Consider the following 16,755-nt stretch of genomic DNA (forward strand, 5'->3'; position numbering starts at 1 on the left):
AAAGTAAAATGGGTGGCGATGCGCCGAGAGTGTTAATGAACTGTTGTTCTAAATTATATTGGTTCGGGTTATATTTATACCCGAGATTACATGATATGTCCTTGTCGGACACGGCTCTTATCTCTAACAAACTCTAAGATACACATAATTCTTTACGGTAGACTCTTGCCCAAACATATCTCTAAGGAAACTATTTAAAATATCCTAATTAATGGATACAATTGCCTATTTGAAAGCTTATCTCCATCGTGGCAATCCTTGTGTAGCACGTTAATCGATTCCAGAAACAGTTTTATAACCATCTTAATGGAATCGGCTGTATTGGCTGCCCTCTGTCCAATCCATCTCAGCCGATGCAGACTTCAGCCGATGCCTCCGCAGCCGACGCTCACTCTGTTCCTCGAATCCAACTCTTTGGCGAATCCACTTTGATTCCAATGCCGAACCTGGTTCATATCTTACCAAATTTGGTCGTTAACACATGCCCCCAAGTCCGCTATATTAGTAATGTTGCGGATTTGCTCAATCTCCTTTTCCGAGTATAACTAGGGCTTCCCCCTCCGATTCCGTTTTGGTCGTTACCACGCTTTCTTTTAAATAGTAACCACCGCTTTGCTCTCTTCACGGCATCACCTCCGTTTTAACTGCTCTAGCCAAAAATTTTCCCCAATCTTCTCCTCGAGCTTTCCGGTGACCTCCTCGAGCTTTCCGGCGACCTCGAAAGCGATTCCTTGCGACATCAGCTCCATCGCCGACAATGTCGACCTCCGCTGATCTTTCAAGCGCACCAACCGTCGAGTACGTTGAGGTAAGTACCATCGGCTAAATCTCCTCTTTTCCGCACAAGATCAATTCTTTCTTTGCTCAATCTTCTATTTTCTTCCTCTGTAGCATCTTTCTCATCAAGTTGCGGTTCCTAGCATAGCCGATGAATATCAGTTCTCTCTTGGTCCAATCGGCAACTTAAATCCTACCGAGTTCATAAATGCCGAAACCAATCGGGTCCCCTTCAGATTTGGTAATCCCAACCTAGGCCTTTGTAAAAACACCTTCAAATCTTGGCCATCAGCTGAGAAAAGTTGGCCATCTTGGTATATGCGGGTATCGGCTAGCAAGCGTACTCACTGGGAAGAAATCGGCATAGCTCAAGCACTAGCCTTAACAGAAGCAGATATGGCCAAAGACGAACCCATGATGTCGGTTGCAACTTACTTCTGGTCCACAGCCTTAAATGCCTTCCTTTTTAATCAAGGACCGATGACTCCTATTCTTTTGGATGTCACGATGATAACTGGAATGGATATAACATCATCGGCTAATCCAGTTAGTCTAAACACCAAATCCACTTTTGAGTTCAAAACCCGGAGCATAGGTGGCTGGTCAGGGTTTGTAGCAAAAAACAAGGGCACTGGGTCAGTTACTCCAAGAGAACATGCAGCCTTCCTTCTGCTGTGGTTAGAGAAGTTTTTGTTTTGTGGCCCAAGTTGTGGTCCTACTATCAACTGGCAGCATATAGCCGAAAACCTAGTGAAGAAGAAACAATTTCCCCTTGGCAAGTATCTCCTAGGTTATTTATATCAGACCCTGAGCACTGCATCGGCTAAGATAGCCTCTGGACTGCTAATCGGCACAGGAGGTCCTTGGTGGCTACTTCAGATTTGGCTCAACTTGCACACCATGAAGGTTGTCGATCGGCCACCACTATCGGATGTTGAATTCCTAAGGTTCGAGCCGATCATTAATGATGATGGAGAGGAAATCACTAAGTGCCGATGCATGTCTTTTGGAGAAGCAGCATCCACTAATGCCGGATCCAAACTATCGGCTGAGCTTTTCAGAGACTGGTTCACCAATTTCTATGATGGATTTCCAAGAAATACCAGGATCTGGTTTGCATATGAAGGATTTGCCAGCTTTGAGCTGCCATCCGATTTTCGGTTCGATGAGATCAATTCTGAAAAATTTGACAAATCCAGAGAAGTATTTTCGGCATCCATCACCCCTTGCATACTCCCTATCGGCATCCACCAACGCAAGAACATTCAAATCTCCTACGACTTCTATCATCCGACAAGTGCTGCAAGGCAACTAGGAATGGGCCAACTGCCAATCAGTTTATTCTTTGCCGATAAGATCCAAAGCAAGGGAGAGATTACATCGGCACTTATGGCTGCTGAACATACTAGGGCCACCCCTAGGCAATGTTGATAACATTAATCTGAGAATGCTGAGAAGTGCAGCCTTTGACCGATGGTGGATAGAGTGGAAGAAACATTTGTTCCATCAATCGGCTTCAATGTACCTGACAGATTTATTCCTTGAAGCTGTCCCTCAAGTAAGTATTTTATTTTCTTCAATTTTGTCAATTGCAAGTCGATGCATCAATCTTGTTTATTAAATTTTTCCTTTGTACAGACAACAGAATCTTCCCCTCCTCATCACAGTGAGAGTGGCTTAGAGATCCAATATGCCCCAGGGCTCCTTCCTAACGGTGGTGGTTTGGCTCCCCCAGTCATCGGCTATCATGCCCCCAAGACTTCAACGCTGCTGCATGGTCTGCCTCGTGTGCCAATTGCCCCTGATGTTGGCAAGAAGAAAAGAACAAAATCGGCTGCTGCTCCATCGGCTGCAAAAAAGAAACCCAAGAAACAAAAGACTGCTGCCGATGACCTGCCAACTATAGATCCGGATGTGGAGCAATTTCTGGAAGGTGAAGAATTGGAAGAAGCTGTGGATGAAGCAACTGAAAACATCAGTGAAACAAGAGAGCAAACACCTCCAGCCGATATCCATGCTCCTCAAAGGACTCCATCATCTCCAGCACATCCTACTTACAAACCGAGGGTACACATCTATTCTCAACCCATTGCTCAAGTTTGTTTGATTTATATGTCGATTCCTAACTTTGCACCCTTGCAGAAAAAGAAGCTGGCTTCCAAGAAACCACAAGCACCGATTCCACCGGTTAAATCTCTATACTTCATCAAATTTTCTTTTCATCTTTCAAATAACTGATGCTAATCCATATTTATGTTTTCAGCCTCCTCGTTCTCCAACTCCAATTTCTGAATCAAGTGAGCATACCCCATCGGCTGCAGGCAGCCATCATGTGGAAGAAGAAATAGCTCCAGCTCCAGCCATCCTTGTAAGTGTCTCTCTTCAAATCTGTAAATCATATCGGGTACTTTTGCACTTCTACTAACCAATAATCTTAACACCTTCTTTCCAGGTCTTAGCCGATATGTTTTCTTTCGACATCAGGCAATTTATGGATGAGGAAGAAGAAACCACAAGCAAAGCCTTGGTGCCTGTAACATCCTGAAAATTCCCGACAATAAAAATCACTAAAATTTCGAACTTTTTGAAACTTTTGGATCATGCTGGATGTTATGGTTGCTATTGCTTGCCAAACTATAAATTGTCACGATTGAAGATTAAGCTAAAGCTGTACAACTAAGAAGTAATTAGAACAAGATAATTATTATTAATCCTATAAATATTTGCGCACATGATAGCAAGCCAAATAAAACACAAGTCAATTATTAATTTCTATAATGTAAATTACAAATTGTATGTTAAATACTTGAACCATGTCGACAAGTGTCATGACATCTAAGTAATTAGGAAATAGTCACCACTGCCACGACCCTATATATAAAGGAGTGTTCCACTAGAATAATTAAATTAATATTTATAACTTTCATCAAGTCTCTTATGGAATGAATAGGTTAAACATGCCCATGTAAAATACATTGTTATGCAAATAAGTTCAACCAATGTGCTATTGTATTATTAAAGGTCACATTAGAATATTTAATTAGCTTTTAAGAAATATCAAATCCTAGAAGTTATATTGGATAATCTTTGGGATTAAACCTCATTTAAATAATGCTATGGAAATATAATTGTGCCATCACAACTTTTGAATAAAATCTAGATTTTTGCACACTAAATATTAAATTAGGTTTCCTGGCAAATTTACAGATTAACCCTTCCTTTTTCCCTTATCCTTTCTCTTCTTTTTCTTTGTCTTCTCCTGGCGCAACTGTTCATGGGCCATGACCTGTTCGATCCGAACCAAGCCCAAGCCGACCGCCTACGCGCCTCCCTTTCCTCGCGTCGTGGCCGCGTCGCACGGTAGCCACTCCCTCCCGTGTACCGCGCCGCGCCGCGCCGCGCTCGTGTGGGTCCCGCCGCCCGACCGAGCCGCCAAAATCCCGCGTAAAGGTTGCGCCGCCATGTGCACGCGCGTCAGCGCCGTCGCCATCGCGCGTCCCGTCGCTCCCATCCGCTCCCAATGGATAAAACGGATCCCTCTTCCCTAGCTAGCACTAGAACACCCAGTCTATGGGCTATAAGCGCAATGATGGAGCTATAGAACCGTAATGGAGAAGGAAGGGAAGACTTAACCGAGTCATCCACCTCATTGCTCTTATCCGATCACCATTATAACTCTAGCTCGCCTAGGCATGTGCTGGTGATCTTATCCCCATAGTTTGCTTGCATCCTAAGCGAAGCCCCCAACAAAATCCCCATCCCTCTCAGCCTTCTTCTCGTATGCATTTCATCGAACACCTTGCGATCACCCTCTCACCACCGCTAGTGATCACCATTGTGAGGCCCCCCGGCTGGAGCTGGAGGTTGGAGGGAGTGGAGGAAGAACCGTGCTGCCGCCGTCGCCATGGGGGAAGCCGGGTAGCCGCTGGACATCAAGAAACGCCGTCGAGCACCTTACGTCGCTACCGTCTGCCCCTGTCCTGCACCGCGCTGAGCTCCACTTCGCCGCGTTTCGCCGTCTCGCCGTCTCGCGGTACACCCTCGTGCCCGTAGCGTCCTCCATACATTTAATTGCTAGCGCCGGCTCCAAAATCGGCGATTAGCGCCCATGGCCGTGCCGCCCCGGCCGCCGTTTCGCCGCCGGCGAGCTCTCCGTGGGTAGACCATCCCGGGAGCTCCCCTCTCCATCTAGTTAGTGAAATCGAATTCCCATACCCCGTAGATGCTCCCGCGCCCTTCGATTCGGCCAGAGGACGTCCCTAGCACCCAAGCCCCTTGTAGCCGAGCTCGGGCATGGCGTCGCCTGATGGCGCTGTGCGTCCCCGTCTCCTCGTGCGCCTGCTGCCGCCGGCGGGTGGTCACCGGAGCTCTCCGCGTCGCCCCTGGCCGTCGCCGAGCCGCCCTCGCCCTGACCTGGCCACGCCGCGTGTAGTCGCTCGCGCGGTTGCGGCTCGGCTGGAGGTAGAAGACGACGGGAGGAAGAAAGAACGAGAGAAGAGAGAGAGAAACCGTGTGGGACCCACATGTGATTAGCGCACAGTAATCCTATCCCTAACGGTGATTAGCCCACTCAATGGCAGGTGGGGTCCCTATAGTTAAAATCTAAGAAAACACAATTATATATTTTGTTCCTATGACAGGCGGGACCCACTGGTAATTAAACAAGCAGGTTTGACCCTAAGTCAACCAGGGCCGGTCCCACATGTCAACCACAGTGGGTTTTGGATAATGTTTCCGATTAAAAATAAATCATTTATGAACAGTGCATTTTTACAATTTCTCGGATTAACTCAAATTTGAATCTTTAAACTAGCATAACCTATTCATTTTAGCTCCGATTTGAGTGAAACTTGAACCTAAATTCATATAAATTCATAATATTTCCAATGGTATATAATTTACTAATTAATAAAATATATTTTTAATTATAAAATAATTAATACCAAGAAATTAGATACTAGTTAACTTAAAAATGTGCTAACAAATAAAATTAATATTTTACAGTAAAGTAGATGTAAGAATATATGTCTCCAGCATGTCTTGTCACCATAACAAATACACAAACTAATTTAAATGATGTCTCATATTAATGTATAGGAAGATACTAGTACTATTTAATGGTTGTATAATTAAACCCATGACTTATGAATTATTTACATAAATTTTAGCCTCATATTTGGTAACTGAAAAATAAACACACATAGATGAATCATTAACTTGTTTAGGGGAATAATAACAGAGCTGGGTGTGATGGAATCAACCGAATGATAGATTTAACCAGTGCAATATCCTATATAGTAGTATATATATAATTTGGTTGACACCTATTATTTAATAGAACAATAAATAACTCATGTTCGGAACATATTATTGAACTCGCATGTACAATACATCCATTTAACACATACACAGTAAGTCAATCACCCACTGTTGCACCTATTAAACTATGAATTGTTTGATAAACATCAAAGTTAGATAAAACACTAATTATAAATCTTGACCTCGTTACGAGACCACATAGACAAATAATCTGTACCTATAACCTCACCGATCTAACATATAGAGCATGGATAATTATTAACCCTTTTATAATTTATAATGAAAAGTAAAATATGATCATAATTAAAATAATGCCTCATTGGAAAAACGATAATATAAATTAATCGATGTAATTATTTGTTTGACCCTAAATCCATCCAACAACCGAACCTTTAGTATAAGACCATTTATAGATGTATGCGTAGTCGTATAACCCTCCCATAACCCTATAGGTAGACTAAACCACATATTAGCAAAATGTGTACATCATATATTGTGCTAGTTAGTACCAATAGAGCCATCAGGACAATATAAAAAAAAAAACTAAGAAACCTTAGCTCTTAGCTTGATTAGAATCCAATAGCAAACACGAGTAGTATGAGCAGCCCTAGGTTCGACCTCAACAATTATATTTTGCTTGTGCATATTTGCTTGTTGAATATTGGTTTTTCTCGCGTATTATAGAAATTGTATGTCGGTTAGTCGTGAGGCAACGTATGCAGCTTCCAGGAGGTGAAGGTTGATCAAGATTATATCAAGAATAAGAACTATCCTGAGCAGGCAAGTCATCACCCCATCCTTTGAGCATGTTCATCCCAATTGTGAAACTGTTTTGTTTACAAATAAAATTGCATGCAGTGATGAATATCCTACTTGTTATTATGCCATGCCTTTGATTATTGCTTATCTCATTATTCCCTTGTACCCATAACTACGTATGAGTCCCTAGTCACTTATGACAAATGCTTAGTAATGCTAATTTAGATTCATGCATTCTCATATTTATCAAATGCTTTATGCTTGGGCAACTACCTTGGGGAAGGTAGTTGAGATACGGCATGTGGAGACATGAGCGCTACATTGCCATGACATTGATGAGATGATTTGTGAAAGAAAGTTAAAACTAAACAAATGTTTTCGACTGGGGCGGCTGGAGGACTTGGGTGGTGTCCGGTAAAGGCTAGTGCCGTCCCTGGTCAATTAAGGACCGAGCCATGAAACTAAGCATGAAACGACTCCAGTACAACCGTACTTCTCGTATGGGTATAGACCTAGCGGAGTAAATAGCCGAGCGGAGGCAGTATCCCTGCATAGTGGTTTTCTTGATGTGTGTGAGGCAGGGCCTATGGTGGGGCAGCCATTAGTAGGACCGCGAGGGGCGGGTGCCTACAGTGGTGTCGCCATCGGTAGGACTGCCATGTGTAAACCTAAACTTAACTATAACTTAATGCATGTGTGAGTCTTCCCTTCCCGGGAGCGCCAGAACTCCTCTCACTGCTAGAAACCGTGTACGCCTAGAGTGCATGAGGACTCAAGTTCATGGAGCGGGTATTGCCAAAGTGAGGTTGTTGAAAGGCTTTGCCGTGGCAAGTCTCATTCGTTGGGACGTAGGCTCATGTGTTGGGCAAGTCGCGGAGTACGGGTAAAGTGTACATCCACTGCAGTGTGAGTAAACCAAATCTATTCGAATAGCCGTGCTCGCGGTCATTGAGCACCGAGACATGTATTACACTTGGCTAGACTCTAAATTCTTAAAATGATGGGGGGGATGTTGCATGATGATTTTGTACTGGTGGAACAACTTCTCGAGAGGCGAGAAGGGGTAGACCCCAGAAAACCATGACGACCAGTGGCGGGAAGCTATCCTTGGGAACACAATGGATGGTGGACAGAACCGTCGCTGTTTAATGAACAATGGAATTAAAACTTGATCAGTCAATGCTAGGTTTTAGGTTTGTGAAATGATATTTGAAAACTCAGCTTTACGCAAAGTAACCATAGCCACTCCTTGTATTATCCTGTACATTATTGCATTTTGTGTGGTGGCTTGCTGAGTACTTTTGTACTCATTGTTGCTCTATATATATCTTTTAGCAGAGTGTTGAAGAGAAGCCCTTGATAGTACGCTTGCGTACCTAACAAGATGATTGGAGTGCGGTTCTATTCTAGGTCTCGTTCCCCAGTCGACTGCTTGTGGCATGTCAACCGGGCCCTTGTATTATTTTGTCTTCCGCTGTTGTTCTCAGATAGTTGTTGGCCTGCCTGGCCCTAATGTAAGCATTTAACTCTCTTAGCCTGAATTCATTCGTGATATGTTGTGATTCGGTTATGTATGTGTGTACCAACTACTGATCCAGGGATTGGTACTGATAAACATAGAAGATTTCCGATTTCCAAAATCGGGGGTCGACAGTGCCCCTAGCCGATGATGTGAAAGCAACTCTGCTGGATATCTCAAAACGACTTGAAGATTCTCTGGAAACTCTAGTGGTCAGCTGTGGATCAGTTAGAGACAGATTCCTTGAAATTCATAATCAACTCCCAGATGAATTAGCCGATGTCATTACTCCAGCAGCATATCTTGAACAGCATCGGCTCAAGCTTGAAAGATCAAAGCAACGAATTACCGATCGCCATGAAAGAAGGGATCTAGAAGCAACCATCCAAGCTAGCAGGATTTCTATCAATGAAGAAAAAGCCAAGCTTGATGAATTAGAAGCTGGTCCAAGCTCTACTCAAGCCAACATTGATCGGCTGAACGCCCGAAGGATAGAACTTCTAGCCGAATTGAAGCAATGCAGTGCACATATTGCTATTGAAGAGCAAAAACTTGCCGATCTGCCAAAAGCTACTGAAGATCAGAGATCAAAACTGAAAGCATTTGTCAAGCACTTGGCTGCATTAACAAAGTCCCTGAAAGTGATCCCTGGTTCTGATGCAACCGATGCCCAAATAATAGATGAAGTAGACCAGATTAGGCAAAGGGCTATATCGGCTATCCAAAAATATGTGTCTGAATAAGCTAAGCTTGTAACTTTAACTTTAAATTTGCAAACTTTTGGGCTGTAATGAATTCTAAGTTTGGAACTGCTTGATTTGCCTTTGAAATTTGCCTTTAAAAATCCAAACTTCTCATATATATTTGCCCCCCTAATTTTACAATGCTGAATACATTGATAAAATTATAATTAGACTAAGGGCGATATAACAAATATCGGCCATCATACATCGGCACAACACAATTTTGCTCAAACGCTAAAACTTTTTTCTCTGGTAGTGAAACATCTGGAACATTTTTATTGAAATAATTTTTAATGAGGGGTGAAACATGTGAAACATTCTTCAACGGCATGGTGCAACACCGTCCGACGATTTGCATTAAATCGGATGTCCAATCGGTAGCAGGTTCACACAACAATATATTATATCCAAACTGCTAAATCCTTAATTTGCATTGGTAAACTTGGCAAGAAGCAATCGCTCAAACTCCTCCAAGTTTTCAGCCTCCAAACATGCTAGCATGCGAACGCCACAACCGTCGGCTGGCCTGGCAGCATTCATCACGTGAACGAACCCACCTCGTACCGGCTCTGCGCGGGACACCATCCGCGGGAAAGCCCATCCGAAATCCATGTCGTAGAGTGGCAGGCGCAACCAGCTGATGATCCGCAGCTCCGTTTCTGGCAGGCTTCCCCAGTCAGGCCGAGGCCGGTGCGACGTCCCCGCCATCTCGTGGTAGTCGATAGCCGACCGCAGCAACTCCTCGTCGTTGATCAGGCGGCCCACCACGCTGTTTATCCGCGCAGCAACCTTGGCCAACCCACCCGACACGACGATGTTCTTCACTGTGGTTTCCGCGAAAGCGGTGACGACCGCGTTGCCGAAGTAGCCGCCCGGGATGGGTGGATGCACGCGGCGGCGGATGTTCACCGGGAAGCTGAGCTTCGACCAGGCATCCGGTGGAAGTCGCCTCGCGATGCACACGCAACGCCAGACGAGGGCGCTGACGGCGCTGAAGGTGCTCACACCCCCACACATCATTTTGAGGGTGGCTACCTCGTCCTCGGAGATGGCGAAGATCTTCGTGGAGACAGGGCGGCTCCCGGGTGGCTCACAGAGGTTGGTCTTTGGGCTGAACACGGCGAGAGCATCTGGGCGGACGACGAGCGGGGAGCGTGGCTGGAGGAGAGCGCGATTGTGGCAGGGAAGCTCCACCACCTCAGCAGCATCACCTTCCCTGCACAAGTAAGACCAGGTCTGGAGGAAGTGGGACATGCATGCTATGGCCATCGACGGCGGAGTGGTGTACTGCCGACCCTAATGCCAAACCACCGCACCGCAAGAAGGTCACCTGCGAAGAATGAATAACACCATATGAAACCTCACGCGTTGCTGTTGGAATTTAACTGCCACCGGTCTAAACTAAATACGTTTCACTGCTCTAATCCTAAGGCTCCAATTGTGCTGATCAAACTGCCACCAACCTGTATGGCGAGCACGGTGGACGGCGGCTCGATGCAGGGGATGAACAACCTCCGTAACTCTGGCAAGGACTTGAGGTTGCTGAAGGCATCAACAGTGAGCTGCTCTGAACGAGCCACGACAAAGAGAACGCCCTCGTTGTTGCAGTCGATACTAGGCCGGCCGTCGGTGTCCGTGGTGAGGCGACCAGCAAAGGGGTAGAATGCGACCAGGGCCTTGGCCATAGCCTTCTTGAGCCTGCCGACGTCGAAGAAGTCGGCGGCAGCATCATCACCGTGTTGATAGAAGTGCACGAGCGGAGTATGGCCTCTACTCGCCTTGATGATGTCGAGAGGAGAGAGCCAGAGGGCTTGCCTGGGTAACATCTTGCTGGGCTGTACAAAACAAGACTCAATCTTGTGCACCTCATCATCCAGCTTAGAATTCATGGCCCTTTTCTCTCCTGAGAAAACGCTTTTTGGCTGCACAAGAGGTACTAAAACTAGGAGTGGGAGAGGGGGCATTCGAGTCTATCATATGCGTCAATGCTTGATTAGTTAGGGCAAGGACTATAATGTCTCATATATTACCTGTAAGAGTGCTATATTGGATTGAATGATGAGATGGAGGAGAGAAGTGAGGAGAGAGATGATGAGCCACTCCTAAATCAAGAGGTAACCTCCACATAAATTTCAAGAAAGGTGTGAGAGTATTAGCTATATTGTTTTTTGTGTACTAGAGATGATATATTGTATGAGTTGCCTCTTAGTTCATGAGTGAATAAAATAGATAAATTTGGAGGTGGTAGTCATATCTACCATAGCACTTGCCCTTATAAGATTAGTGCGCTACTCTTGTGGATCATCTCATCTGGACCCACTATTGTTGGTGCAATAATTGGTTGGTGACATAAATGATGACTAAGGCTGTGTTCCATACTTGGGGTTGGGATCCCATCTCCATCACACGGAAAACAGAGCGGTCCACCAGTATATAATTAATTAAGTATTAGCTAATTTTTTTAAAAAAATAGATTAATTTAATTTTTAAAAGCATTTTTCATATAGAAACTTTTTACAAAAAAGTACACCATTTAACAGTTTGAAAAACATGTGCGCGGAAAACGAAAGAAATGAGTTGGGAACTAGGTGAAATGAACATAGCCTAATTGAGGACAACAACACACGACCAGGGCCGGTCCTCACAATTTAAGGTCCCAGGACGAAAAAAAAAGAAACATAAATAGGCCCTATAATTTTCATGTACTCCCTTCGTCTCAAAATATAACAACTTTTGACTATAAATCTGGACACACAGCTCAAAATACTTATATTTTAGGACGGAGGTAGTAGGCATTTATAATGGTAAAACTGTTACTATTTCATCGTACGGGAGATAGAACATTTGTACACACCATTACACACGCAATCATGAAGCGGTCCTGTATGAGTCCATCCCTTAAATTACGCCCAAATAGACCTAGACAAACGGCATATTCCCAGCCTCAATAAATTTTACTGTAAATAGGAAGGAATAATAGTAAATATAAACTACGGTTAGGCGAGAATTGAATAGAAACCAAAAATACTTAAAAAGATTTCATGCATGAAAGCCTGACTTCTCGTGTGTTCGGCACCCCATTTCCCAACCCTCCACCCTCGTTTTTCGCACGCACATTTTTCAAACGCTAAATGGTGTGTTTTTTTAAAAAAGTTTTTATATGAAAGTTGCTTAAAAAATGAAATTAATCTATTTTTTTAAAAAAATTAGCTAATACTTAATTAATCACGCGCTAATAGACCGTTCTATTTCATGTGGGTCTAGTGGCTATAACATGTGGGTCTAATGGCAAATCGTTAAGCACCACTCGTAAGAGTGGCAAATAGTCAAAAGCCCCATTTCCGACCGTTTTCCGATTCCGACGGATAGTACCCTTACTGTATTCGTTTTTGTTTCCAAGAAAAAAAATCCGAATTCGTTTCCGAATCCGAGAATTTCCGGATAGTTCCGACCGAAACTATCCGAATCGACTACAAGAAATTTGGCCTTCTATGACAAAATTCATATGACAAAACACATTTTAGTCACAGTAGTGATGCCTTTATGACAATTTTTCATTGGATGACAAGCGCTTGTGACTAAGTTGTAATTTAGTCATAAACAAATGTCACAATGTGCCTTTCCCATTCTTTGTGACAATAGTTCATGACAAAAGTGAATAAATATGATTGTCATAATTTAAAAATCATTTGTTTTTTAAAAAAGAACAGCTTGGCACAGCCACGTGAGCATGTCTAGGTGGACATGTGGGACCCATGTGTAAGTTAGAATATTAACTTGAAATTGTGACAATAGTTCATGACAAAAGTGAATGAATATGATTGTCGTAATGTAAAAATCATTTTTTTTAAAAAAAGAACACCTTGGCACAGCCACGTGAGCATGTCTAGGTGGACATGTGGGACCCATGTGTAAGTTAGAATATTAACTTGAAAAGACTAAAAATGTAGCGCTTCTTGCAATGAGGAGGGATCGAACACACGACCTCTGGCATCCAAGGTAACAGACAAACCACTGAGCTACTCTTCCATTGCTATGTAATCTTTGATTATTTTCATCTTGTACGCTATTGCTGGGAGACATAAGAATCCCAACGCACATCTAGCAAAGACCAACGCCGCTACCCTTTCCCCATCGCGGCTGCTGGACCCGACGCCGCCGCCACCACCCTTTCCCCATCGCACCTGCTGGACCCGACGCCGCAGGCTGTAGCCCCACCCTGTCCCCAATGTAGCGCCCGGCTGTTGGAGCTCGACGCCGTCGCCCTTCGCCCAACGCGGCTGCTGGAGCCCGGCACCGCCGGCTGGATCCCAAGCCCCACCCCATCCGCAGGAGCTCGATGCCAGCTTGCTGCAGCTCCAGGACGCCGGGCTTCATGGGCACAACTGCTGGGAACGCCCCCAAGAGCCTGACGCCGACGATAGTAGCCCGCCCCCGCCTCTAGGATCTCGACGGCTGGGCCGGCTGGCTGCAGATCCTGGCCGCCGGGCTTCACGGGCTCAACCGCTAGGAAGCCCCCAAGAGCTCTAGCCTGGGATCACTGCCGACGGCGGGTGAGGTCGACCAGAGACTGCCCCATCCCCTTAAATTAGGAAGGAAAGGTACATATGAGAAGAACTTATGTTTTGGTTTTAAATTTTGAACTGAAACCATAGATTTGAAGTGATAGAAATAGGAAAATAGCAGTCTGGGCAATGATCAGTCATTCATTCAATGCTTGTCTTATTTCAATATGTAACAGATGGAAAGAACTTGGATGAATTGTAAGTTGTTTAGCAAGAAGCATCGGGAGGGGGTCACTGAGTTCATGGACTTTGTTTCTAAAAATTTGAGTGGCAGTTAGAAGATATTATGCCCATGTCGTAAGTGTTTGAATCGGTTACATCAATATAAAGGACGTGTGGAGGATGACTTACTTATGTACGGGATGTCTAACACATACACTCGGTGGATACATCATGGAGAACCATTGGTCATGGTCACTGGAAATGTTGAGCATTTGAATGAAGCTATTGGCTGCAATGTTGAGCATTTGAATGAAGATGTTAGCTGCAATGTTGAATTTGAGACGAATGAGCCTCCGGATGACCCAGAAGATGATCAAATGTACCGTATGGTACAGGATCTGTACCCAGATCAAAATCATGGACCAAGAACAAAGTCAAAGTTTGCCACCATATTAGAAGAGATGAAACAGGTGCTACACCCCGGTGGTCCCTATACTAGGTTTTCTTTTGTGGTGAAGTTGCTCCACATCAAGTCATTTTACAGAATCAGCAATGTTGCATTCAGTGCTTTTTTGGACCTTTTAAGTTCAGCATTTCCAAATTGTTCTCTCCCTGCATCCTATGCTGAAGCGAAGAATTTTATTCGTGCATTAGGACTTGGATATGAGTCAATACATATGTGTCCGAATAACTGTGTTCTTTTCCGAAAGGAGTTGGCTAAAAAGGATGCATGCCCAATATGTGGTGCTTCAAGATGGAAGGATGCAGATAGCCGAAGGAAGATTCCAGAAAAGGTTTAAGGCATTTTCCTTTGATTCCAAGGTTGAAGAGGATGTTTGGATCGAAAGAACTTTCAGCTGAGGCACAATGGCACAAGTTGAAGAGGAAACCAGTGGACAATGAGCTTAGCCATCCTGCTGATGGTGAGGCATGGAAAGATTTTGATAGAAAGTATGAATGGTTTGCAAATGATGCACGGAATGTCCGACTTGGCCTCGCTACCGATGGGTTTAATCCATTTGGGAAGATGAGCTCCTCATATAGCATGTGGCCAGTATTTCTTATCCCTTACAACTTTCCTCCGTGGCAATGTATGGAGCAATCCAACTTCATGATGTGCCTACTTATTCCTGGTCCGACATGCCCTGAAAAGGATATGGATCTCTTCCTGCAGCCACTGGTTGAAGAATTGTTAAATCTTTGGAGTGGTGTCCCTACTTTGGATGCATTGACCGGCAAAGAATTTGATCTTCACGCTGCAGTCATATGGTGCATTCATGATTATCCAGCATTGAGCACACTTTCAGGTAGAGTAACTAGAGGCTACTATGCTTGCGTTCGTTGTGATAAAAATCCTTGCTACAAAAGACTTAGGAACAAGATTTGCTACATTGGCCATCGTCGTTTTCTTCCAGTGGACCATATTTGGAGGAGAAAGAAAGATTTTAATGGTCAGAATGAAGAACGTGCGCAACCGGAAGAATTTACTCAGGATGAGTTGATGCAGCAATTGGCGAGGGTGGAACATGTAAGACCTGGGAACCATCCTAATAACAAAAAGAGAAAGAGGGTAGAAGAAGGTCAATGCTGGAAGCGCAGGTCGACTCTGTGGGATTTGCCATATTGGTCTAATTTAAAGCTACGTCACAATCTTGATGTTATGCATATCGAGAAAAATATATGTGAGGCCCTTCTTGGTACATTTCTCGACATCGCAGGCAAGTCAAAGGACTCTGTTACTGCGAGGCTCGATTTGGAAGATATGGGCATAAGGAAAAATTTACACTTGAAGGATGATGGGGATTCATCATGCACTGCTCCACATGCTCCATATGTGATGACTAAAGCCCAGAGAAAAGCTTTCAGTGCTTTCATAAAAAATGTCAAATTCCCAGATGGATATGCCTCCAACTTAGCAAGGTGTGTTAGTGTTGATGAATGCAAAGTACAGGCATTGAAAACTCACGACTGTCATATCCTTCTGCAAAGGATATTACCAGCCGGTCTCCGAGGAATCATGCATAAGGAAATATATGAAGCAATTGCTGAATTAGGTAACTTTTTCCAGCAAATTTGTGCTAAGAAATTGAAGTTAGATGCTTTGAACAAGATGAGAGGTGAAATCCCAATAATATTGTGCAAGCTTGAGAAGATTTTCCCGCCTGCCTTTTTTGATGTGATGGTGCACTTATGCATTCATTTAATCGATGATGCAATCCTAAGAGGTCCAGTTCAATATGGATGGATGTACCCTGTAGAGCGTAGGTTGCTGACCTTGAAACGCTTTGTGAGGAACATGGCAAGGCCTGAGGGCTCCATTGCAGAGGCATATGTCGCAAATGAGTGCTTGACTGCTTGCTCAAGGTATTTTGCTGATGTTGACACTAGGCACAATCGTGAGGGTAGGAACAAAGAGCGTGTTCCTATGAGTAGATGTGGTTTATCTATTTTCCAGCATGGAGCAAATCTGTTGGGGGCACCAAGGCTTACATATGATGAGAAGGAGTATGATAGGATGGTTTGGTATGTCCTCAACAATACTAAGAAGGTCGAGCCATTTATAGAGTATGTCCTTGAATAACGCACCTGTTTTTATTTGTGTATCATATAAAATTTTAGCTCTTACATGGGAGTTGTGCACCTATTTGTAGGATTTACATGAAGGATTTACAAACTGCTGGCAATCATGATGTTGAGGAGAACCTTGCTAAGGAATTTCCAGGATGGTTTAGGAAACATGTGAGTCATTATTTAAGTATTTTCAGTTTTGACTCTGTGATAATATATCATTATTTAAGTATTTCCAGTATATTGCAAATGAATATATCTCATACATATCTCATTTACTGAAGTGAGAATGCAAATGAAATTTACATATGTACATGAATAAAATGCAGCTGTGCTATCATGC

General features: G+C 43.9%; 1 protein-coding gene and 1 pseudogene across 1 annotated transcript; one reads left to right on the forward strand and one right to left on the reverse strand.

The window, feature by feature from the left end:
* Positions 1 to 9,262: 9,262 nt before the first annotated feature.
* On the reverse strand, positions 9,263 to 11,088 carry LOC127782727 (hydroxycinnamoyltransferase 4-like; annotated as a pseudogene).
* Positions 11,089 to 14,092: 3,004 nt separating this feature from the next.
* Positions 14,093 to 16,425, forward strand: LOC127782074 (uncharacterized). The gene is made up of 2 exons (XM_052309140.1): positions 14,093 to 14,283; positions 14,667 to 16,425. The coding sequence occupies exons 1-2, from the start codon at positions 14,093 to 14,095 to the stop codon at positions 16,423 to 16,425; spliced, it is 1,950 nt and encodes a 649-aa protein (XP_052165100.1).
* The last annotated feature ends 330 nt before the right edge of the window (positions 16,426 to 16,755 follow it).

Source organism: Oryza glaberrima, chromosome 8 (assembly GCF_000147395.1).
Source record: "Oryza glaberrima chromosome 8, OglaRS2, whole genome shotgun sequence".
Classification (NCBI taxonomy): domain Eukaryota; kingdom Viridiplantae; phylum Streptophyta; class Magnoliopsida; order Poales; family Poaceae; genus Oryza; species Oryza glaberrima.

What these genes read in the sequence shown, in the direction of transcription:
- LOC127782074 (XM_052309140.1), top strand. Translation starts at nt 14,093, where the DNA reads ATGGTCACTGGAAATGTTGAGCATTTGAATGAAGCTATTGGCTGCAAT. An exon ending in GGACCAAGAACAAAGTCAAA is followed by an intron (nt 14,284 to 14,666) that starts GTTTGCCACCAT and finishes TTTGATTCCAAG; the next exon opens with GTTGAAGAGGATGTTTGGAT.